This window comes from Rhinolophus sinicus, linkage group LG18, assembly GCF_036562045.2.
Source record: "Rhinolophus sinicus isolate RSC01 linkage group LG18, ASM3656204v1, whole genome shotgun sequence".
NCBI lineage: Eukaryota > Metazoa > Chordata > Mammalia > Chiroptera > Rhinolophidae > Rhinolophus > Rhinolophus sinicus.
Window position 1 is genome coordinate 7,479,144 of NC_133767.1, and position 25,683 is coordinate 7,504,826.

General features: G+C 40.2%; 1 protein-coding gene across 2 annotated transcripts in view; it reads left to right on the plus strand.

Moving 5' to 3' along the window:
- Positions 1 to 25,683, plus strand: part of TXNDC11 (thioredoxin domain containing 11) — a 62,113-nt gene that overhangs the window by 9,580 nt on the left and 26,850 nt on the right. Inside the window, exons 4-5 of one of the 2 annotated variants that reach the window (XM_019715146.2) lie at positions 4,085 to 4,214; positions 12,251 to 12,344. In XM_019715146.2, coding sequence (XP_019570705.2) covers positions 4,085 to 4,214; positions 12,251 to 12,344 — 224 coding nt within the window. The remainder of the gene's footprint in view (positions 1 to 4,084; positions 4,215 to 12,250; positions 12,345 to 25,683) is intronic. The other variant, XM_074322861.1, reaches the window with a different exon arrangement.

The window sequence follows — 25,683 nt, forward strand, 5'->3', positions numbered from 1 at the left end:
CAACTAAGTTTATCAATTTCAAAGTGATTTTTTTTTTCTGTTTAAAAGTATTAGATATTCACTGTAGAAAATTGAGAAAACACAAGCAAAAATAAAAAAAGGATCTGGATAATTTTATCAGCCATACATAATCCCTGTGCTTTGATTTTTATGCTCCTGTGATTATACATATCTACCCCCCTTTATTAAAAGTAAAAACATGATATCATGTAGTAATACTCTTTCCTAAACTGCTTTTTCTTACTTTTGTGAACATCTTTTCCTCTCATGACATATGTACAGCATCGTTTATTTTTATTAGTTTCATATGTACAAAACAGTATAATAGTTAGACATTTACACCCCTCACAAAGTGATAACCCCTCTGCCCCCATCTACTACCCCTCTGACATTGTATGTAGCTGTTACAATTCCACTAACTCTATTCCATATGCTGTGCTCCACATCCTGTGACTATATATTAACCTATAATTGACATTTATTATTCAGCTTCAGGTATACACTGTAGTGGTCAGGCATCTACACTATCCATGAAGTGGTCTCCCTAATAAGACAAGTGTCCATCGGATACCCTACAAAATCTTTATAACATTATTGATTATATTCCCCAATAGCATTGTTTTTAATAATATCAGTTACTCCACTGTGTGGCTGTACATCTTAGATATTATGAAAGTATTTTATGGTATAAAAATACACAGAAGTCCCTATTCTGTTATCTGGCAGGATAGCATAATCAAGAGGGTATCTTCCCGTCTTTTCAATTGGGAAGAAAATTACTACAAGTCCATAATCCTGTATTCATAATTCTGAAATCCGAAGAGCTCTGAAAATCTAAAAGACTTTCATATATTTTGTCTCCAAGTACATTCATCTGGCCTGAAGTAACAAGAGGTTTCCTATAGTCTTTATCCCACTTAGGTGCCACTTTATTCAGAAATATTGGTGTTTGATTTTGGAGTACCGCCCAGACCCTGCTATGGGTGTTAAGTAATGTCTAACATTTGACCTGAAGGATTTTGGAGACATGAGATGGGATTCTGGACTTTATTCAATGTAATTGGCCTGAAGTTTGTTAATGAAGGTAAAATGGGTAAAGAAGATGTGTTAGGGGCTGGCGGGGGCTCAGGTCTTTGGAGCGCCATGCTCCTAACGCCAAGGTCTGAGGTTCGATTCCCACGTGGGCCAGTGAGCTGCGCCCTCTACAGCTAAGATTGTGAACAACAGCTCTTCCTGAAGTTAGACTCATAGCTGGGCTCAAAGCTGGGCTGCCATGAGCAGCTTGGAGGTCAGCGTGAGTGGCTGGCAAAAAAAAAAAAAGAAAAAAATTGGAGCAGACGCCAGTGAAATTGAAAACAGGAAATCAATAGAAAAAAAATCAACAAAACCAAAAGCTGGTTCTCTGAAAATATCAATAAAATCAATAAGACTTTTTTTAAAAAAAGATGTGTTAGTAAGAGCTTTGCTTTTTAGGCTTTACTTTTTCCTCCCTTTAAGCTTCCTGGGCCTTAATCAATGGGGATTTATAACAAACATCCACAAACTGTCATTTGTGTATTATCTGTTATGTTCCATCACACTTCATGTCTCTAACAAAATGTGTGGCAGTGTTGTTCCTCAGGATCTATTAAATAGTATTTGGGCAAACACACTTTCCTATGCCATCTCCACCCTCAAATTTTCTTCTAGATATGTGAATACTTTCTCAGAGTAACTTTCTCACGGTTGCCTCTTTTTTTTCTTTTTTTTTTTTTTTTTTTTTAAGGTAAGTGTAAAGTGTTATACTTGAAGGTTCTAAAACTCTATGCTATGTGACGGGATGATGAGCTTGCTCCATGAAGGTCCCTGCATTTCTTGTTTTTTGGAAATAGGAAATATTTGGAAATAGGAAATAAGGACTAGATGCTTAGTGGGGTGTGTAGGACTTACAACTTGGTGTCACCAAGTCAGCTGCCCAGAGGTGAAATTAACTTGATGTGACATTAAAATCAGAACAGTTCCTTTGAGTCAAGTACAGAATGTCATTTTGGGATATGCGGGTGTGAAAAATTGTCTTACACTGTTCGTTGCCTTAGTTTTATGGAAAGATTGAAAGGACATGAAAGGAACTTTAGAAAGGTGTCGTCCACTCTCATTTTACAGATGAATTTGAGGTTGGTTCTCACTTTGAAATGCTTGCCCCTCACCTTTACCTGTTAAAGGTTTACCTGTTTAAGTCAGTTCAGACCTATTCATACTCATTTCAACATGTGCCATCCCGAGTGTACCCAAAACAGAAGTGCTAAGTCACAGAAATATCTGACAGGCAGCATTGTCATATTCCATTTAAGAATCTCCAGCCCTCTACGAATGAATGTGTGTCTTCACCTAAACTCACTTGTGAGCATTTTGTAGCTTTGAGATTCTTTTGGTTAATGTGCTTGCATATGACATGGCCCTTGAGTCTCATCCCTGGGCAGACCGCTGCTATTGTATGTTGTTGCTATTGTTTGTATAATGACTTACCTACCTGTAGCTACTTAAAGAAATGAACAGGCTTTTCTGTTTTGTGAAAGGAGATTTCCATTTTTGATTTATATTGATACAAGTTATAGAATCGATCAGTTTCTAAAAGGCTCAGAAGCAGGGAGTCGTTTCTCAAAAGGCTCTGTACGAAGCTCAGCAGCCCCAGGTCAGCTTGTCCCACGGCGATGGCTGTAGTGTGTTGGAAAACATGTTCCCCATCCTGCATTCTGGGATCTTCTCATTACATGTCACTGGGATCCTTGTAATTTCATGTCAGGACACAGCACAGCCTGTTTGTTTGAGTAGATGAGGTTTCCAGAATCGCTGGCTCCTTTTTGCTGAATAAATTATCTTTCTTTCTTTAAATTAAAAATTATTGGTGGTTGATGGGGTTGGTGATGGTGGTAATTTTAAAACTTGAATTTGTTAATTTGTTAACAAATTAGTTGTAGTAAGCCTTGAATTATAGAATTATTAACTCTGTCTCCCAGCTATGCCCGTAGAATGCTGTTTTTACTCTCTTCATGCTAATATTCCTTTGGCATCATATTCTGTAGTGCACACTGAAGAATTGCGTTTATCTTACCACATTGTGTGTGTGAATTTCTGTAACCATATAGTATTGTGACCATAGTAGCTATTTAATTCTTTACTGTGCTCTGTCTGTTGTTGCTATTAACGGTAAGCTTACTGTCAATTTCTATTTGAAGAGAAGAATGGGTAAGGAGTTGCTGAATTTCACCATATTCCCTACCCCTGCCACATACCGTCCAGTTATATTTGAGCAGTGTCTGTATTGTGCAAGATTGAAGAAAGTGGTGTGAGGGTTCTGAGTGGCTTAGGAGGAGAACTGACATGCTGGTAGTATTGCTCAGCAATACTAAGTCAAAGGCCTGTGCATCCCCAAGTACATCTGGAGTGGAAAATTAGGACAATCATTTATCCAGATCCCTGACTTGGGACCTTCACATAATTATTTTTGTTGCAGTAAGGCTTTAAATAGGCTTAAGGTTCGCTTAATGCTCCTTGTGTAAGTGTCTATGGGAATGTTTAATAACTCCTTTTTAGTAGGCCAAGGGCCAGCTGCTCAACTTGTTCCTTATTTTTGAGTGACACAGAAAGGAAAGTCTACCCCCTACATTGCATCGTGTAGTTCAGATCCTGGACGCCTTTTGCGTTTGGTCAATTTCTAAGGTTGCTGTTCTATTTTGTTTTTTAAGGAAACATTATTTTGGGAATTAATTCTTTTTTAAAAAAAAAATCCTCACATGGCTTTCTTCAATCTTGCACAATACAAACATTCTCAAATACAATTGGATGGTATGTGGCAGGGGTAGGGAATATGGTGAAATTCAGCAACTCCATGTAATGGCTGCTTGTACCTCTCTTCACATCACATGCCTCTTAATTGGCCCTCTGGTCACCTCCTGAGACAAAGAAGGCTGTTACCTATGAACCAGTCAGGATCCTAAAGCAGGACATTTTCATTTTCATGGTGTTGATGCTTTTAGTTATACATTACAGGTTAAATGCACACTGTACTATTTTTATTTTTTATTTTTTATTTTTTTGGTACTAGTTTTGGACCAATCGAATACAAAGGCCCCATGAGTGCTGTTTACATTGAGAAGTTTGTCCGCCGGGTGATGAAACCACTTCTGTACATCCCATCTCAATCAGAATTACTAGATTTTCTCTCAAACTACGAGGTACCTGTCTTTCATATCTCCTCCCATAACCAAGGCTTCCCGGGGTTATATTGGATTGTTTATATTAGAAGCATTGTTTATGCCTCCTGATTTGCAGCCATTAAAAGATCACAGTATGACTAAGCCCCAGTTAAATGCTTTCTGAGATACTTGATTATAGGGATGGTTTGGCCAAGCGAGTTTTAAGAGAATAGAATACTTGCAAAACCTCATCAGTTTTATATTTGGGAATTTTCAAAAGACTTTCAGTTTGTCTCACAATTAACTTAGAATACATAAGAATTAACTTACAATTTATATACAGCTGCAAATTTCTAAAACTTTTATTTGACGCTTTATGGTATCTTACTGATGAGATATCTCGTTTTTCTTGTTAGGTATAGTTTAGCCTTTACAAAGAAAATAAAACTGGAACTACATTCCTTCCTTTTTATTAAGTGCATAACTATTTTAAGATCTTAACAGTAAGTTTCCTAACATGGCTTCTCGACTGCTTTCTTGTTGCGATCTTCAACCCTTGATAAATTATTCTTATAGGATCTTCAATGTACATTCAAGATGGTTTATTATTGAGAGGCAAGTATAAAGCTTAAAATCTCAAGAAATTATAAAAATAGTTCCACAAAAAAATTTATTGGAGCAAGTGTAAAATCATACTTGGGTGCAAGTAAAAGTGCTGAATCCTAGCCACTAGACTACCAGAGAACTAACAAGTAAAACTGATACTGAGAGACAACAAAATCAAGACCATGAGGACCTGATAGAGTAAAAACAGTATGAATCCAGATCTTAGTAATTAAGAATTTAGTAATTGAGACTGGGTTGAATTTTTGCACTGTGTAGTTTGTGTAGATTAGATACGAATTTCTTTCACTAGAACATCTTTTATGGCTTTTTCAATCATGTTAGAAATATTATTTGTATGTTAACTGTGAGCAGATTCCCTAAGCAGCGGTGTTAATAACTAGTTCTTTTGCTTAAAGTTCTGATGAGTCAGTGCTTCCTTACTCTTACGTGGATAAGGGTGGGTTTCCATGCCCTTCCTGGGCTTGTCTTCCATTTTGCCTGGGCAGGCTGGTGGCCAGGGGCTACAGTGGGAGACAGGCCACCTGGGCCTAGTCACTTTGGCAGTGCTAAGTAGGTCTGTTACTTGAGGCGGGCCACTCACCTGCCAGGCGTCAGAGGCCTGGAATGGTATGCTTGAGATTTCTTTTAACTCTTAGGAGCAGTAATTGTGTGATAAGTGGGTTTTCACATAGATTTGCAGTAGCTGGCAGGCAGTCACTGGAGGTGGTACAGCAAGATGGTGAAGAATCCGGAATCGGACAGACCCGAGTCCAAGCTCAGCTCTGTCACTTAGCTGTGTGGCTTTAAGCCTCCTCCTCTGTAAAACAGGGATAAAACGAGATAAGACATGAAAATGCCTAGGATGTCGTCCCAGGAAATGAAAACACAGTAGAAAAGTCCGGGATATTTATCACTATTGAGAGAACTTAAAATGTGCATAATGCCTGCCAGAAGTCCCTATTTATATAAAAAACACACCTCTTGTTTGTTTTGTAATTGAAGTGATTGAAAAATGACCTGCAAGGGCCGAGAGGTCTTCCTTCAGCTGTGCTCTGTTGAGACTTTTGTAGGATACCTTGCCCAGTTTTGATTATTACCCTCTGTTTTTCTGTAAATTTTCAATCTGTTCTAAAAAGTAAAGAGAACATTGGGGAAGGAGACGAGGAACATCACCAGATGCCACACAGCATGTGTTTGTGCTTCCGGAAAAAGTGTGCAAGGAATTCTGATCGTTGAGTCTAATAAGGGCACTGAGAGCTGCTTCGTTATCATTTTCAGCTCTAGCAGAGATTTGTATCCAGAGAGTTCTGAGCCAGTTCTTAAGCAGAGGTCATGTGATAAGGAGGACTTAGCCAGGATTCTAGAGACCTGGGGTTTAGCCCTGCCATTAGCAACTCTGATTTCTGAGTTTTACACAGATTTCTCATCTCTAAAATAAGCGTGTTGACTCAGATAATCTGCCCTGACTGTTTTGTCTTTTGTGAAGTCTAGAGAGCTTGGCAAGAGGCAGACAGAAGAAGGTTCATCAGTTTTAGGCTGGGAAAGTAGTTTTGAGACAATGCCTTTCTTTGTACATCTATATCAGAGATCTTTCTAATCCTTTTTTATTTCTTGCCTCTAAGATGTTTGCAATGTTCTCTTAGTTGTATCTGCAGGAGAGAGACAAGTGCACCTTTATGACTGAGCAGCAAGGAGGAGTCCTTACCTTTCTGTAGCCTCTATGCTCCGAGCCTGCTTTTAGCAGTGCTTTTAGAGATTATGCGACCTGCGTAGCATTCAGTTCGCATCAGACTCACTCATGTGCCAGTGACATTACTTAAGGTTGTTGTTGGCACCCAGCCCACTTAATCAGAGTGACACACAGCAGCGATTAGGCTCCCTTTGAATGGAACCCAGAGTGCTGCCAGGATGGGACCCCTGTACAGCTCCCGTCAGCCGTTAAAGGGGCTTCCTCCCAAAAGCTGTAGGTAGCTTTTATCATGGAATATCGTCTTTCCTTGGGCTTCTTCTCACTGAGATGAAATCTTCTGGTTCGCAAGAGACAATATTTGATTAATTGTGACAGAACTCGAGGGTCAAGCCCAGGATGACACTTGTGAAATTATTTCTCTTGTGAAACATACCAAATATGGGCTAGAAAGAAGTGATATCAGTTCATACACACACTCTATAAGAGAACGTAAAGACAGCATGCCAGATCCAGAAATGAAACCACTGTCATGGTTTTGACAGCTGAATAAATAGGAAAGTTAAAGGAGGCTCCCCTCTAGAGCACAGTGTACTTTTGGGCATTCCTCGAAATGAAGATTTCTCACCCTCAGCATTATTAACATTTGGAGTTAGATAATTCTTTGGGGGTTGGGGGACTGTCCTGTGCTTTGCAGGATATTTAGCAATATCTTGATCTCCACCTACTAGATAACGATCGGTAGCACGTCCTCTCCTTTAGTTGCGACAACCAAAAATATCCAGGCATTGCCAAATGTCCCTTACGGAGGTCCAAATCGCCCCAGTTGAGAACCTCTGCTCTAAATTATTATTTCCCCAAATAAGGCCTCAAAATGATGCTTCACAGGTGTGAGTACAAACACATCTCTTTTCCACGTAGCACGCGGAATGCCACACGCTGTTGCAAGTGGATCTGCTTACAACCACGGCAGGAGAGAAAAGATGAAAATTAAGCAGTGCCTTGACTAGAAAATTCTGGGTTGTTATCTGTAGGGAACTAGAGCCAGGAGTGAGTTACATTGTCATCAATAGAGCTGTCCTCGATACTCAGCTTTTTATTCCAATCGTTCATCCATACCCACCCCCCAAAAAAGCATACATCCTAAGTGTGTTAAGAATCTTGCTGCTTTAAAGAAATCTTACTGAGAAAGAAACTTGTTTTGATCAAGAGCCTTACCTCCTCATTTATATGTTTTTTATAAATACGGATTTCAATATGCAGTATGTTAAATTCTGGTATACCAAAATTAGGCCAAAATAATCATTTAACGTTTTTGTGGCGCTTCTGAGGTTTGTTAGCATGGCGTTGTTTTTTGCTGTATGATAATCACAATATTGAGGCAGGGTAGGGTCTAGAATTTTCTTCCCAGATGTGCACTAAAATCATAGCTACCACATATAAATGATGAATGTAGCTAAAAACTGAAGTGAACTTGGCCGTGCGTACATACTACAGAGGGCAATCAAGAGCTTGAAGTTATTCCATGCTAAGAAATTTTACTTTCTTCCTTTACACTCCAGTTGTGGAATCCCTCTTCCTGGGGTTCTTCCTGCCTATTTAAGATACAGACAGGAAAATATCATTTATTACTTGTGGACAACATAGACAAACACATCTCAGTGTCATTTTTCTTGTGGTGGACATGAAATTGATTGGAAAGAGAACAGGATTGAATGATGGTAATGTCATTTTCAAAGTCACTGGTTTTATAGCTCTTCTAATTTTGGGATGTCTGTAGGCATCATGTGGCCTAGGTATTGGTCGCCTCTCCATCAATAATGCTTTCTTTTTTATTTTTTAAAGCACGTGACAGAATTATCTGATTGGTACCCATCAAATGCTAACAGTATTCTTTAGAACTCTTGTATATCTTCTAAATACCTGCTAAATCTTTTCATGAATTTCTATAGCTTACCTGTTTAAGAGCAGTGATTCAGCATACATCCATTCATATATTCTCAGCAGTTTTGGTAAACCAAATTGCTTTAAATTTATTTGGGATGGGAAAAGGCTTGGGAATCTTTTGAAGAGGGAAGCAGGGTTTCGATAAATTGCCAGGCGACATAAAACCTGAGCCTTTTGGAGAAAAACCTAATAGAATGCCTGGCAACTGCACTTATCCTGTTATTTGTTAGTAGAAGACTACTCTGAATGTTGAGTAAATAAATAAATACTATTTCTGTCAATTCATGGTTTTACAGTACTATGAATAGTTTTAAAATTTCTAGATGTGAGTTAACATTAGTGCAGAAATATTTCAATTACCATTGAGTAATAACACACTGAAATAACTATTCTCACAACCACTACAGGGTGTGTATACCATCTGCTGAAATTCATGCCACACTGCAAATGGTATTCACTTGGGAAATAAACATTTTATGCTGATAAGGATTTGCTGGCCTCCTATAAATAGCCTACTTTCAACTTCCTCCTTATAGCAGGTACTGAATGTACTGTACATTGTGGGATGGAATTAGAAATACACAGACTGGGTCAAGTTATAATCTGGAACTCATTACGTTAGGTTCTTTGCCAAATTGTAAACTTGATAAAGGAGCTTTGTCTTATTTATCTTTTATCCCCCTTCATCCATTAATAAATGTTTCTTTTGTGCCTGCTCTGTGCCAGGCACTCTCTGAGCTAGAAATGTAGTAATGAACAAGACACAGCCTCTGTTTCATGGAGTTATAACATGGAGATAGATGACAAACAGGAAGATAAATAAACAAGGTACAGGGGGTTAAGTGGTGTCCTCCCAAAGTTCATGTCCGCAGTTGAGTTCCTGTGACAGCTCACTTGGTAGCTGCTCAGGCTGTTTAAGGACCTGGGAGTGGACTAATGGAAACACTGCGTTTGGAACCCGGGGTTGGACAATCTTTACGCATGGTTAGCGACAGCAGAATGAGGAGGGACAAGCTATGTATTACCAGCAGAGCTTGCACCCGCCTGTAACCCACTGTCAGGCTGGCTTATGTGCTTGGCTGGCTCATCTGAAAGAGAGCATCAGCAATATGTTAGGCGGGATTCGAGTTGTGCTTTGAACCAGCCCCTGGGGTTATTTGCAGCTGAGCAAACAAGGGGCCTAGATCTAGAAAGGTCTGCAGTATATGAATATGTGTTGTGTTCCCCAAAGCCCCCTTTTTCCAGATTTCAGAAAAAACTGTGGAGGAAACTCTGAAATATGTAATCATTTCTCAAATACAGCTTCTCTTGGGAAGACACTGAAACTTTGGGGAAATGGTTGTGAAATTTATTTTACCTAAACATAACCAGAGTCAGTTTAGTAACTTTTAAATGATAATTTGTGATGGAAATAAACAGATAACTATCATTTCACTTTATTTCCTCTTTTTATTTTGAAATACAAATTTTAAGTTTCATTCTCAAACATGCCAGTTTTCAAATTTCAATACAGAAAGTCACAGTATTGTGAATATTTGAAAAGTAGCACTTAAAATATACTTTGCTTGTTTTTTGTGTTTTATAATAGCTGGTACACAGCCTAAATTTAATCATCTCATAGTTGTTGAATCTTATGGTCTTCGATTCTTTGGCAATGAAAAGTAAAAATAATTTTGCTTATGAGTTTATTTGCTTTGTATTGTTAGTGAAATTTCTTTGGTCAGACTACTTGAAAAATTCAGCACCAGTTCTTCTGAAAATAGAGCCTCCTTCATCAAAGCTGTGTAGCCTCTTGGAAAAGAGCAGTGACACGGTCAACAAGAATCAACCCCTACACTGTAGAGATATCCACAGAGGACCCCTGTAAACGGGCCAACCTTTGTTTATTTTTAAAGATTTAATGGGAGTTTCCCTTCAAGACGCAGAATTCAAAGTTTGGTACTTCCTTTAGTGTGTGTACATGTGTGCGTATGTATACCTAAACACATGCAGCTGCATACATGCACAGAGAGATGTATGTGTTTATGGGCCACATGTCCACTTCTGGGAAGCCACCAGAGACTAATACGTGAGAAGAGAGCTGAAATTCACCTCATTTAATTTTTAGCCATGAAACATTTATGAGTACTTAGATGAATTTATTCCATTTGGTTTGGGTTTGGGAGAGTGGTCAGAATATAAAGAAGCTTAAATGAGTGTTTTCTTTCCATTTGTTTCCATTTTGTAATCTCACGTCCAGCACTCGCTAAGTGACTGGAGTGTCTGAAGCTTCTCTCTTCCTTGTTCTTGGTAGAAAGGCTTGTTACGCCATGGCAGCCTCGTTTGAAACCGTAAGAACCCAAACACTATGAAATGCGACTTCCAGCCGATTCTGGATTGGCTTGTTCAAAATTTTGTAAAACATTTTGGAGAAGTTTTAGCAAAAGAAAATCTTGTTTTCAATAACTTTGCTTTCTGATTTCCTCAGTTCTTTGAGAAGTTTGTTATTTGCTGGATTTTTTTAGATGTTAAGATTTAACATTCTGACTATGTCAGTTTCTACCAGAATAAAAACCAAGTGATTTATTTAAAATTGAATCTTACGAGAACAAGCTAGTGATTTAGATTTGAAAGATAGTATGTTCCACTACAGATCAGAAATTTCCTTTTTCATATGTACAGCATATTGACTTTAAACTTTACCCATAGATTAAATTTCTACCTTTTGGATCTGATTTTGTCCCAATGATCAGATCAGCTCCACAATTGCTTATTAAGAGCATGGTGTTATGTGCTTTAAGGCCAGAAAGGATTCTTTACATTTGCCTCGTGCTCTATAGTTCATCAAGCCCATTCTTCTCAGTAACCCAATGATGAATTGTCCCATTTGCCAGATAAGGAAACTGAGGCTTCTCCTTGAAGCCTGAATCACCCAAGATCATTCAGCTACTGGACTTGAGTTTAGGTCTTCTGACTCCCAAGATCATTCAGGATTAGACTTGATCTTAGGTCTTTGGAATCCAAGACCAGCTCTCTTTCTTCAGGGATGTCAGTTGGCTATTAAGGCGGATACAATCATTATAGAACAAACCTGGACAGAATGAGTGCCACAGGGCCTTCAAAGATGGAGGAAATTATTCTGAACAGGAAGGCACAGTGTAACTGGAAGGGGAAAATTCATTGGTTTGGCAAAATGGAGGGGCATTCTGTGCTAAGCTTCGAAAAATGGAATGAGCAGGTGGAAATAAGTTTGTGGGGGTGGAGGACCAAGAGGGTAAGAGGGGAGCCCTGTGCAGCCTGACCTGACGAGAGCAGGGTTGCCGTTGTGGAGTGTTGGGTTCTGGGTGTGGGGGAGGAAAGAGGCCCTCGAAGGCTGACCCTGAACACACGTGGAGCCACTCAGATTCAATAAGTGAGAAGGTGTGTTTGGAGAGAGTGCGGAAGCGATTGAGGGAGAAACCTAAGAAAAATTACAAAGAAATTATTGACACAGCTTGCCTGGAGGTGCTAAAGAGAAGTGAGTACTGGTACTTGGTGGTGAGGCTTCGAACCAGGGACCTAGGAGTGTCAACAGAGGGTGGAAAGGCCTACTTAGGGAGAGGGAAGGGAGTTTCAGCTCCCAGCTGCCCCTGTAAAAGCTGCTGCCAATGCATCCCTTGCTCTGTGGTCTAAATGGAGGGGAAGGTCAACCCTAACGTGTAATTTTTTGTGTGTGGTTAGGCTTTTTCTGAAAAAATGAAATGCAGCGAATTGCATTTGTCATATTATAATGGCATGTCGTTCTTGTTTTAAAATAGCCCCGTTACACAGTGACCAGTGATACCTCAGGCACCTAATTCTGCTCTTATTCCTGCAGCCTGGAGTACTCGGGTACTTTGAGTTCAGTGGCTCTCCCCAGCCTCCTGGTTATTTGACCTTCTTCACTTCAGCGTTACATTCATTAAAGAAAGGTAAACATCAGTCATATTAAGACATTAGTATTTTAACAAAACTGTATGTATATTGATATCTTCTTTATGGTTACATATTTTCATTTTCTTGATTCCATTTCTCTTTTTGTATCAAATAATTACATTGTTTTATTTTCTCTTGGCAAACAGAAAATACTTGTGGTCTTTCAAATTTAGTCTCTTAAATGTTGAGGTTTTGAAAAAAATGTAGCTTGGTGTCATATGTGTCTGCAATTATATATTTTGCACTTTAAGATTTATTATATCAATCTATTTTGTGTGTGCATGGTTAAAAGTTTTCATCAGAGTTATTAAAGGTTATTGTCGGTTGGATACACCATAATTTAGGAATACACTTCCTATAATAAGTATTTTTGCAAGTATGAAAGTCACATCACATTACAGTATAAGCCTACTGCCAGTTTCACTGTTCTCAAATCCATATATATATTTTTTACTGTAGTCAAATCATTTATTATTTGAGGCCCTGCTTTTTAAATTAAACATTGTATCCTGCCCATTTTTTCATGTTGCTCCATGTTCTTTCTTTGTGTCAGTTCTATGTGGGATACACTCATCTGCTCACTTGTCTCCATCTCTTTGTTACCATCACTCTGGGCCAAGCCCTTTCCCTGCACCCTGGACTAGACCAGTGGACACTTAACAGGTAGCCACTCTTACCCCTTTGTCCTCACACTCGAGCCTCTACATGTGCTGGTCCTTCTGCCTGAAATGTGCCCTCTACCTCCCCGTCCCTTGGGGCCCTGCTCCCCACCTGTCAAACCCATTCCTCAGCATCCCCTCAAATGTCACTTCCACAATCTCCCCCAATCTCAATTGGGTACTCCGTTGTTTTCTCTCATGGCACTTAACACAGTTTGTATTTATGTATGTAGTTATGAAATTATTATTATTATTTTATTTTTTTAAGGAGGGTGCAGGTCACAGTGGCCCGTGTGGGGATCAAACAGTTAACCTTGGTGTTATCAGCACCACGCTCTATGAAATTATTTTTTTAAATGTCTTCTTCCCAAGACTGAGATTTTGAGGGTAGGGACCATATGTCCTCAGTTTAGATTCTTTTTCGATGTCTGGTGCACAGTAGTGACTCAGTCGCTATTTGCCAAGTGAGCAGCAGATGGGGGTGGGGGTGGGGCACAGCATCTCTTCCCCAGTATGTCAGCCATCCTTCTCCTGTTGGGCATTAGACTGCTTCATTATTATTTTTTGGTGTTATAACAGTATACTATTAATACATCAAACAGTTTTGACTGGCCATTTTAATATATACATTCTCTTAAGGTTTGATGCCTAGAGAATCTACTGCATTCATGTTTTTCACCCAGGGGACACTGGGAGAGGAAATCAAACTGTCACATAAGTATGTCTTCTGTCCACTTGAAAGACTTTGAGCTGCACAGCTTTAGGTGACTAAGAAGACTTACTGAGTCAAAGTTTGAATTTTGAAAACAAAATAGTACCAACTGAAATAAGCTTAAGCACTGGTTACTCAGAAATTTTCTTAGAATACTAAAGCCCTTCGAAGATCACACCTGAAGATGATATGTAAAGGGGAAACCTAGAGTCATTTACTGAAGTGATGGTAGCATTAAGTTCTAGAATTGAAAAGGATTGTTGAAGATCCTAGAAGGATGTTTGGTTAGTTGTTTAGCTTATATTATGTGCTAATGACTCACCTTAAATTACTTTTTAATTCAGAGGTTTCTAAAATAGTGCGCTTTTTGGAAAAACCTTTCCAAGTACAAACCTTTCCCCCAGTTTTTTCTTTTTTTAAGCAAAAGAAGATAAAAAATGAGTAAAAACCACTTCTAGGTACAAAACAAACTTCTTGGTCAAATCACTAATTTTGATAAATGATTACATGAAACTTTTTCGCTGAATAAATCTAGTCTGATTTAACTTTACTACGTTTCTTCCCTAGCTTATGATTCTAATTGGGTCTTGTAAAATCCTGTAGCATATGAACTTTGCAAGAACTGAGATTCATTCTAATTAATCATTTTTCACTTCGTATTTGTGGGTAAACTCCCACTTGAGCTTAATGAAACATTTTTAGGAGAAAAAGAAATTTGGAATGATGATTTTCCATAATACATGCACTGTGAAGTATTACCTAAAATAAATCATGCCTTGAGCATCTGAGTTTTTTCCCCCCTTTCTCCTACCCTGAAATCAAATGGTATTTTACTTATTGTTAATAGGTGTTTGGTAAGAGAAATATATGTACACTTTTTTAATGGTACAGTTTGAAGAGTAGATTATAGGTCACTGTTGTGTTGCGATTGTGAGCTCATATGGCGGCCTGAGAAACATTTCACACATTTAACATTTGGTTGTAGAGAGCTTAACTGAAGAAGTGTTTAGACTATTGTGGTAGAAAGTAGGTGTCCTGGTTCCACAAGCTGCAGAGTTTACAAAATGCACATGTCTTTCCATTGTCTTAATGAGTTTTTTTAAATTGCCTTAGAAATAGCCAGGATTCTCTCTGACACTTGTTCCTTGAAGCTGGCTGGCCGTAGTCTACAGATATTCTGAGACTGTACCATACATGAAGCATTATGCCTGGGTGCAGGGGGTGTGCTAAGAGGGTAGCACATTTTTGCTCTCAGTAATTCAACAGTTTAGTTGTGAGATCTGGTCGCGTGGTTCTTTGCCATTGCTGTTCCCTCCAGACAGTTTATCTAATCTTTGATACTTTTACACACTGTAGTAAAGGAAATTAGGGAAAATTCACTTTCCCACCTCACCACTTAGCATTAACTGCTTTCTCTTTTTCTTTTTTTTTTAATTAAAGTTTATTGGGGTGACAATTGTTAGTAAAGTTACATAGATTTCAGGTGTACAATTCTGTAATACATCATCTATATATCACATTGTGTGTTCACCACCCAGAGTCAGTTCTCCTTCCATCACCGTATATTGGATCCCCTTTAGCCTCATCTCCCACCCTTCTCCCCCTCTTTTTGTTTTAGCTATTTCCTTTCATCCCCGTTACCCATGTTCTTTATCTGTTGATCTAAGTATTGGTGTTGCTCTGTCAGTGTATGTAGCCTGCCTGTTAGGTGGCATGGGCAGTCACCGTTTGCTGTATTTCTATTTATTCTTTTCCTAGCTGGTTTACTTTTGTCATTATTATTTTATACATTTTATTGGGGAATGTTGGGGAACAGCGTATTTCTCCAGGGCCCATCAGCTCCAAGTCGTTGTCCTTCAATCTAGTTGTGGAGGGTGCAGCTCAGCTCCAAGTCCAGTCGCTGTTTTCAATCTTACTTGCAGGGGGCTCAGCCCACCATCCCATGCAGGACTTGAACCAGCAACCTTGTAGTTGAGAGCTCGCCCTCTAACCAACTGAGCCATCTGGCCGCCCCTACAGAAGCTCAGCAGCGGCTTGTTGTCTTCACTCTAGTTGCAGAGGGCACAGCTCACTGGCCCATGTGGGAATCGAACCAGCAACCCTGTTGTTCAGAGCTCACTCTAACCAACTGAGCCATTTGGCCGCCCCTTATCATTATTTTTTATACAGCTGTTCTATATTTTCATGTTGTTAAGTTTGTAGTTCTTTTTCTTGATTTAAATTTTTTTCTCTAAAAAATCTGATCACTTATTAGTTCACTTTTATTAAAAATTATTTAGCACTTTATGCTATTTGGATTAACTTTGGCTTAAAATACAGAGCACAGTTGATTCCCCCCCCCTTCTTATTGGCTAGTCAGCTAGCACCATTTACAAAGTTATGATTCCTTTCACCCTCATCTTGATGAAGCCTGCTTTGTCGCAAAGTATTTTCTGACATGTAATTGGGTCTACTTCTGTGTTTTCTGTTGGTCTAGATACCTCTTTCTGTATGAATAAATATAATTTTGTTTGTTGCTTTGTAAGTTACTTCTTGGTAAAGTCTGGACTATGCGTCCTCTAGTTCTTGTGCTTGATAGAATATCCTTTGCATCCATCCGTGCATCCATGCATGCATCCTGCCTAGTCCACTCTCACTCTTTCTTTCCGCATTTGGTTGGATTTTGATTGGAATTGTATTGAATGTATAAATTGACTTAAGGTAATTGACATGTTCATAACATTCAGCTTCCCCTTCTAGGATCACAGCACAGTTATTCATTTATTCAAACCTTCCTTTTAATTTTTTTAATAGGTCTTACATATCCCTCACAAATGTTTAATCAGGTCTGAGTTGTGAGTGATTCATTGTGGGCCAGCAGTCTGTGTATGTTTCAGGACCCTGAGGGAAATGAGTCTCTCAGATTTCTTCCCTCTCCCCAGACTGCAAAACCTATTCTCTGAACCTTTTCACATTTGACCTCGGCAGACAGGCTTCTTTCTTTTTGAGCCTAAAGAAAATTTGGTAGAGGGTTCAATATTTTCAGGTTGCTTACTTGATTTTTTCCATCTTAGTATTTCATTATTTGCTGTGCAAAGTGTTCTGGTAAAATGTTGTTATATTCTGCTACGATTCAGTGACTTTGTTAATAGAGAAAATTTGCAACAAAGTTTGATACTCTTTTTCATTCGATCTACAAGAGGGATGCAGTAAGCAGTGGCCTGGGAGCTGGCAGTGTCTGGTCCTTGCCTTTTGTCTGCCCCTGATGGCATCTGTAAACTTGAGCAAAATATGTGACTTTTCTGTGTTTGAGATTGTCTAGCTGTTCTATTAGACAGGATAGAGATAGGGTAAATGCCAGACCACAGCATTTGTGAAATATTTTGGGTGTGAATAAAGTAATAGTCTAAAAATCTATAGTAGCTTAACTAGGAAGCCGCCTGGCTGAAAGCACTTAAAGGAAGTATAGCTTGTTTTCTTAAAAGTATCTACACCAGGTATTATGTAACTTGACCAAACAGCAGACACAGGTCTCCCCCCTCCCTTTTCCTGTAGCACTCATTTCATATCTGCTGCTCTGTACTTCCTGGTGTCCTCACGGTAGAGCTGACTGCACTCTCTCCCACCAAAACAGGCGCTGGTTTGTTCAGATAGTATTTATTGAGTGCCTTGAGGCCAAGGTTTTGTCTTCTTACTCCTAAAACTCTGACACTCTGCTCATCAATGTTGTAGCCAAAAGGTGGAATGAATGACTGATAAAGGAAATTGGCGATGTGAGAATGATTTTAGCAGTGGGGTAGTAAGTCCTTTAGGAGCGCCTCCCACCACCGCCACTTCTCCTCCGCAAAGCGATCACTCACACAGGCCTGGATGCAGCCCCTGCCTAGTCCATTCTCAGTCTTTCTTTCCACTGGCTTCCCACTGGCATCTGACACCAACATCCTAATTAATTGAATTGAAATTCACGGTACTTAACTATCACCTTGAAAATGCACTAAACTATTAACCAAAAATAATCACTTGCACTCCTTTCTACCACCTTTAAGAATTCCTAAACTTAGAGGCCAAGGGAACCTTGTGGTATCAGGTTTCTAAAGAACACCCTTTGGAAAATACTGTTCTAATGAATTTTTTAAAGAGGAACTTACTAGAGGAAAAACTTACAATTCTAGTGTAGAGTCTCTCTATTCCACCAGGTGGCATCTGACGATGCTGCATGTGCTGGTGGAATTGAGTCAGGACACATGAAAGCGCCTTCTTCCATATCCTTATGCGTAAAGCTTTTTGGGGAGCATTTTTCTACCGTGTTTCCCCAAAAATAAGACCTAGCCAGACCATCAGCTCTAATGCGTCTTTTGGAGCAAAAGTTAATATAAGACCCAGTCTTATTTTACTATAAGACCGGGTATAATATAATATAATATAATATATAATATAATACTGGGTCTTACATTAATTTTTGCTCCAAAGCCGCATTAGAGCTGATGGTCCAGCTAGGTCTTATTTTCGGGGAAACACGGTATTAGACTGTGAAATTTTATACAATATCAAGAGGTCTGAAGGGTAGGATTTTCTTACCCTGCATGTGACATTCTTAGAGGCATTGAAAAAACAAGGAATTGACTTCGTAGGTAATGTTGACACTGAGAGTGCCTTACTTTCTTGGGTTCCTGGGTCTAACCCTTGGGTTTGACTGCTGCCTATGAATGAAGCAGGTTTTAGGGTCACTGGGTTTTCTTGGCTAATCTCATGTGTCGTCACCATACTCACTCATAGAAGGAAATCTTTTCTATGTGCCCGTGTTCTAAGGCCCTCTGGGCACTGATTAATACACATTAGAATAAACCTGTTAGGAATTTCACACTTTCTGTTCCCACACCTGAAACTGGCTTTTTAATATGTTGCTATTATTTTAGCAAGGATGTCGTCATATTTCATGGGAGATGCTTTTATTCCCATTATGACTTATCTCTTAAGCTTTGTAAATGCTGCTAGATAAGAACTAAGGCCAAAAATGGGCCTCCCCGCACTTTTAGATTCAAAAGCATGACTTATTAATTCAACAACAAACATCTGAGGATCCACTATGTGCTGTAGCTGTAAAGATGAATCAAACTTGTTCCCCAGCATCAGTAGTGCCACCAGGTAGGTTTGCTTACAATGTGAGTGTGGTGACAGTGACAGGTCTGTGACAGGCTTTGTTGGAGCATGGAGGCTGGGCGCTCAGATCAGAACAGTGAAGCCTGCTCCGAGGAGACGGTGCTGGGGCTGGGGAGGGTTTCCTAGGAGAATGAGGGGTCAGCCGTCTGGTAAGGGTGTGAGGAACTAGAGAGTGGAAGGTGGGTGGGGCTGGGGAAAGCAGACGGTGTACAGGAAGCGCAGCACCAAAGTTAGGGATCTTTGTAGATATTTTGATTCTTTATACCCATGTGTCTGAAAAACTGCTCCATCTTCACTTTCTAATTGTTTTGTGATAGTTTTTACCTTTTTAAAGTTGTTCTGTTTTAGGGTGTGTGTGTGTGTGTGTGTGTGTGTGTGTGTGTGTGTGTGTGTGTTTGGATCCTATTTCTTTGTTTGTTTTAAAGCTGTGGTAAGACTGCTAGACAAAGAACCAAAAACATTAAAATCTTGAAAAACATTCAGGGATCACCTTCTGTGATAAAGTTACAAGCTTATAATGAAACAACTCAGTGCAGACAAACCCTCTGGTCTCTACTTGACCACTTTTTGCATCAAGCTGAGCATGATCAGCTGATTGTGGACTGAGGCCTTCCATGAGTCAAGCGCTTTACCTGGATGATCCAGTCTTCACTGCCACTCTTTGAAGTAGGAACTGTCATTGCCTCAGTGTTATTATCTCAGGTACGAAACGGAGGCTCTGTGCAGGTTGCTTGCTGACTCAAGGGGACTGTGGTAGGCGAATCATAGCTCTCCAAAGATGTCCACATTCTAATCACCAGAACCTGTGAATATGTTACATGATATATCAAGGGCGAATTGAGGTTGCAAATAGAATTGACTTGCTAGTCAGCTGATCTTGAGAAAGAGACTTATCCTGGATTATCTGAGTGGACCCAGTGTAACCCGAAGGGTGCTTGAAAGTGGAATCGAGGGGCGAAGAATGGTGTCAGAGTGATGCACTGTGAGAAAGACTTGTCTGGCCATTGCAGGCTTTGAAGATGAGTGGGAGCTGACACCTTGGTTTTAGCCCAGTGAGGCCGATTTTGGACCTCTGACCTCCAGAACTACAAGATAAATTTATGTTGTTTTAAACTACTAAGTTTGTGGTGGGCACCAAATGGAGATTTCCATACCACTGGCCCCCTTCTTAGCACTCCCACTGCACTAGCTACCTGTGTCTCACTTAGCAACCAGCATTGTTTTCTAATTTTGTATTTCAGTGGTATCTTCCTAACAGGAAGTTCTCGTAGGCAGGGACTGACTTTCCTGACAAGTCATTTTAGTGGCCGGCTGCCTTGTGTAACCAGGGCCTACCCAGCCACCCCTTCTTACCACTCTTCAGGCCCCATCTGTGAGATAAGGGAGCCGTGGCCTAGTTGCGTTGAGAGGACACTTCAGCTTGAAAACTGCACTGGCCCTTGGCCTCTTTTCATGGGCCTGGGAACTCAGAATTGTTTTTATATTTATAAAAAGTTGTTTGGAAAAAGCAAAACAAAGCATGTGACCCCTGCGCTGGACCCTCAAGTGGCCTGAAGAGGAGTGTGGGAAGGATTTCTAAGCACATATGTTTCTTTTATAGGGTCCTTCCTTCCCCAGGGTGTTAAAAAAGAGAATTTAATTGACATACACACAAAGGAAGCATTTGAATTGACCATTTTAATATTGTGCTTTGGTTAAATGAGAATGGCTGGTGTGAGGGTGTTCAGTTTCCTGTCATGTTGGTAGACGTGACAGTGCATATTTAGCTCTGTAGCTTACACTCCCCTAAGGTAACATATTTGGACTGCATTTCTCTTTCCTTCCTCCCTAACTTATAAGAAAGACCAAAGAATCACAGCTTAGGAGTTACATGTTTACTGAGGGCTTGGTAGTGTCTTGGCAAGCACCAGAACGTGCAGGTTGTATCTGTGGTGCCCAGATGCCACATTGGTTTCTAGGTAATTGCTTTGTGCTTTATACTAAAGATTTTGAAAATATAGAAATCTCAAAGTCACATTTCTAGAGGAAAAATGGAAGTAATAGCTATAGTTCATACTTTGAAAACAAACATTTCTGTAATCTATTACATTTCTTTAAAGGTTTTTCCATTCTGGTTGAATGTATTATTGGCAATGTGTGAAGTCACTTTGTGAATGAGTCACTGTTGTAAATGCTAAGTATCATTGGAGAGGTTGTTACCCGTTTTATATAATCCTCTCGTTTTCTTTTTTCTTCCTTGTCCAAAACCTTGGAAAGAAGAGTGGGAAAGCAGAATTTAATAAAAATGGCAGAGTATAGAATACAATCAGGACACTTTCCAGGACGAAAGGTACCATAGGATGGGTTTGCCTTTGGGAATGTCACTGCTCCTGGAGTAAAGAATGAGAAATTCTCCCAGGGAGTAAATGGCTTACTGGCCATGCGGATCAGAAGCCGTGGGACTTAGTCCAGTGGTATTGCGTTTTGAAGTGTATCGTGATTTGTTAGCAGTTACCTTTATGAGAGTTTGTCTTGACCTGATATTCCATTTTGTTCCAATGATCGCTGAGAGATGAACTCACACAGAAGTCTCCTGGAAAGCAGGTGCCCATTCTTTCAGCACAGCCTTAGGTACCTACCTTACAGCAGGTGTTCTTGCCTCCAGGTCCCTGAGAGACACTTCATTTCAGAAGCTCAGCACTTCATACCTAATTCCCAGGTGTGGAGCCCCACCTTTTCCTTTCTGAAGGAGAAGGGGAACACGTTCTTGAAAATAATCGTCCTCTGCTGCTGGACGGGTTTTCCTGAAATAAATTCGAGAAATACAGTCTTATATATCCTTCTCAGATAATTGCCCGTTATTAAGACTTACTGGCTACTGGACATACTGTCTTAGCCCAATTTTCTTCCTGAGTTAAATAAGTCTTTCATTTTCATCACAGTCCAATAGAAATATAGCATGAACCATGTAGGTATTTTTAATTTTTCTAGTGGCTGCATTAAAATTTAAGAAGAAATAGGTGAAACTAATTTAATAATATATTTTATTTAACCCAGACTGTCCAAATTATTAACATATTAACAGGTAATCAGTATGAAAACTATTGAGATATTTTGTACTTAACAGGACATCTCATTTCAGATGCTAAATTTTCATCAGAAATACTTGATCTGTATTTAGATTTCATAAAATTCACAGTTGAAGAAGTGATTTACATACCCAAATTGTTTTGAACATAGTTAAAAGTTTTCCAATGACTATGTATTGAATATCATTTTAAAATTAAAATCAAATAAAGTGAAATATTTAATCACCTCAGTTGCTCCTATTTCAAGTGCTCAGTAGACACATGTAGCTACTGGCTACGATTTAGGACAGTGCAGCTCTGGACCAGCCTCATTATCCAGGTGTCCTGGGGAAAAGCCAGTTCCATAAGATATGGAGTCTCCTACAGGTGGATCCGTGTGTTAGCATTTCAGAGTGTGCTCTTGGTAATCTGTTAGTTGGTAAGTGTGAGTGATGTAACTTTGCTTCTGGCAGGACCCTTTATTATTAATCTTAAAACACAATTGAAAATCTATTCTTGGGCCGGCCCGGTGGCTCAGGTGGTTGGAGCGCCATACTCCTAACACCAAGGTCGCCAGTTCGATTCCCACATGGGCCAGTGAGCTGTGCCCTCTACAGCTAAGATTGTGAACAACAGCTCTCCGTGGAGCTGGGCTGCCTTGAGCAGCTGGAGGTTGGTGTCAGCTGCTGTGGGCTGCTGAGTGTTGCCATGGGCTACCGTGTGCTGCCATGAGTGGAAAGTGGCCAGTGTGAGTGGCTGACAGCCAGTGTGAGTGGCCGGCCGACTGCCTCAGCCGGGGGAAGTGCAAGGCTCATAACACCAGCATGGGCCAGGGAGCTGTGTCCTACACAACTAGACTGAGAAACAACGGCTTGAACCGGAGGCGGGGGAGAAGGCGGAAGAAGGGGGAAAAAATCTATTGTCTTTGCTGATAGAAGACACTGTTCTTACTCTTTCTGGAATGTTTGAGAACTTTAACATCTTGCCTCACCGAGGTAGGTCTTGCCTCAGGATGTGTGTACTTTACTCTAATACTAAACTGAAGTTTTAGCAGTAAAAATTGAATTTAAGGTAAATGATTTTAAGCAAAGTGGTCTAATATTAAAACATTATGCAAAAGGCCCAAAACAAAAACCTTGATGCAAAGCAGAGAGATCACAAGTGAGCCTGTGAACCTGAGTGGAAGCCAGGTGGAATTTCAGGTCGTGCCATTCTCCACGCACCCTGGGCTGTTGCCAGCAGGTAAATGGTGACAGAGGTATATGGAGGCACAAGAAGGCCAACGGACGCTCACTTAGGGGTGTGGGAAGAGGAGTGGAGCATTCTTTCCGTGGTAGAGCAGAACCCCAACCTCATAAAAGACAGCAAGGGGCGAACGAACCTGCATCGGTGCCAAAGCAGGTAGATTTAGTGGCTCCGAGCAAGGCCGCGTATTACTCAAAGCGCACAGTGGGTCAGCCAGGTAGCGCTGGTTCTCATCGCCCCATGTCCCGTGGGGTGCATGCGTGGTACGGTGGGCCTCCCCGGTGGCTCTGCGAAGTGGCTTGCCTTATAGCTGAGGGACATGGCGCCAAGCGCTCAGCACCTTTTGTAGCATGTGGTCGGCAGGCAGTGTTCCTGCTGTGGTCCTGCTCGTTGCCTGTGTGGCCCGCTGCAGATGCCTCTCAGTAACTACTGCTTTTCCCTGGATGTTCCTTCAGGAGCTCGTTATGTCGTGTGCTGGTCCTTCTGACACCTTGCACTGGCTGGTTAAAAGAGACTTTAAACTGGCCAGTTAACCTCGCTGAGTTTATTGAGATTTTAATTTTATTATTTTTGATGAATTGTGTAGAATCCTGCCAAGCTGAACCTTTTGTGGGGGAGGGGAGAGCATCATTCTGAATTTATTATTAGTTATTCAACAAATTCAGAGTCTGTAATGAAAGTATTGAAGCTTCATTACTTGTAGGACAAAATTATTCAATTTAATAAATGACAAAGACCCCTATTGTAGAAAGCTCTGGAGTCTGGCTTAACAGAGAATGTTCTGGATAACAGGAATGTTCAGGAGATGGGAAGTATTATTTTCTTGCATCATTCTTATAATATAAACTTCCTCTGCTAATTCAGTTATTCCTTGTACACATGAGACGGCAAATTTAAGTTGTTTATTCCAGTGGGATTTCCACAATATGAAGGGACTTAAATAGAGGTGCGATTTTTGTAAATTTCTGTATGTATGAAAAATAAAATTTTGAGATTGTAATATATTTGGGCATGTTAGAATCTGTTCTGTGCAGGCAGGCTGTCCATTCTTACTAAACAGGTTTTTGAATGGCCCCTTTCAACTTTTGGGTCAAGCTGTCACTTCTTATTTCTCTGCGCCAGTAAATCATGTTGGTGACTTTGGCAGACTATCAAGTGAATTTCCGTACTGGCTGCTTTTCCTCCTCTTCTCTTTCTCGCTGTATTGTCCACCAAGATTCAGCCCCTTCCTGGAGAGTGGTGTCTGTTGGTTCTACCAATTCATATCCTGTCTTTCGTCCCTTTTCTTCTGCCAGCTTGGTATCTGAACTTTTGTGTTATGCCATTTTTGGAATCTATATTTTGAACTAATTTCATACTTGCAGGAAAGTTGCCTAAATAGAGCAGACAGTTCTCTAATTCCCCATCCTTCACCTGTCCCCCCCAAACGTTAACGTGTTACATAGCCATTTGTCATGGTGCTTTTGCGAAAACCAGTATTGTTAACTAAACTGCAGACCTTTTTTGAACTTTGCCATTGTTTTCACTAATGCCAGTTTTCTGTTCCAGGATCCAGTCTGGGGTGCCATATCCCCTTTGTTTTTCTCCCTAGTCTCCTCCCCTATGACAATTCTTCAGTCTTTCCTTGTCTTTCCTAACCTCGACACTTTTGAAGCAGAGCGGCCCTTGTTTACTTTGTTGCTCAGATGGTTCCAGCCGTGACCATTCGGAGCATCTTGCGTTGGCTCTTAGGTCCTTTGAACACGTGCCCTTCCCTTAGGAGCACTTCTTCTAACACCACAAGATATTCCAGACTTACTTGTGCTTTCCCTGCCCCAGCCCTGGAATCAGCCTCTTTCTTCTCCAAGGAGCCCTGGTCCCTTTTATTGGAGACTGGAGTTTAGAACCCACATCTGTGTGCTAGGTATGTGCTTTGGTAGCAGGTGTCATTACTTCGAAGCCCTCTCAGCAGATAGCTAGGACATACATGGATTTATACCCACATATGCATACTGTATCGTGTGTGTGTGTGTAAGCCATAAGTTTATACCGATTCCCTCTGATTCCAGCACAGGGTTCATTTTAGCCTTCCTCCCCCTTAATATGCAACTTCTTTCTCTGCCTGAAGAATTCTGGCTCTCATTGCCTTTGTTTGTACAGTATTCATTGTCTTTATTTTTACAGTATCTGTTTCCAGTTACTCAGTTTTTTATCCCCAAACCTTCATCCCTTCACTGTGGGGTGCAACATTTGTGATACAGTTAGGTGTATTTGCTAGTGTTTGTATTCCACATTAGGTTCCCCCACATTTTGGTTGGTTTAATGATTTGGTTAGTTTTTGAGTGTGCGAAGGGTGCAAAACAAAATTCTGCTATAAAAAAGAGGAGGGTCCAGCCACTTTGCCCCTCTTTGCCACCAATCCTCTAAGCAACCAATCTCTGTAATTTCTGGTTTATTCTTCCTGTGTTTCTTGGGTTTTGTGCTATTTTAAACTCATCATGTTTGTATTAAAGATGGTCCAGCTTGACATTAGGGACATAGTTCCACTTTGTTC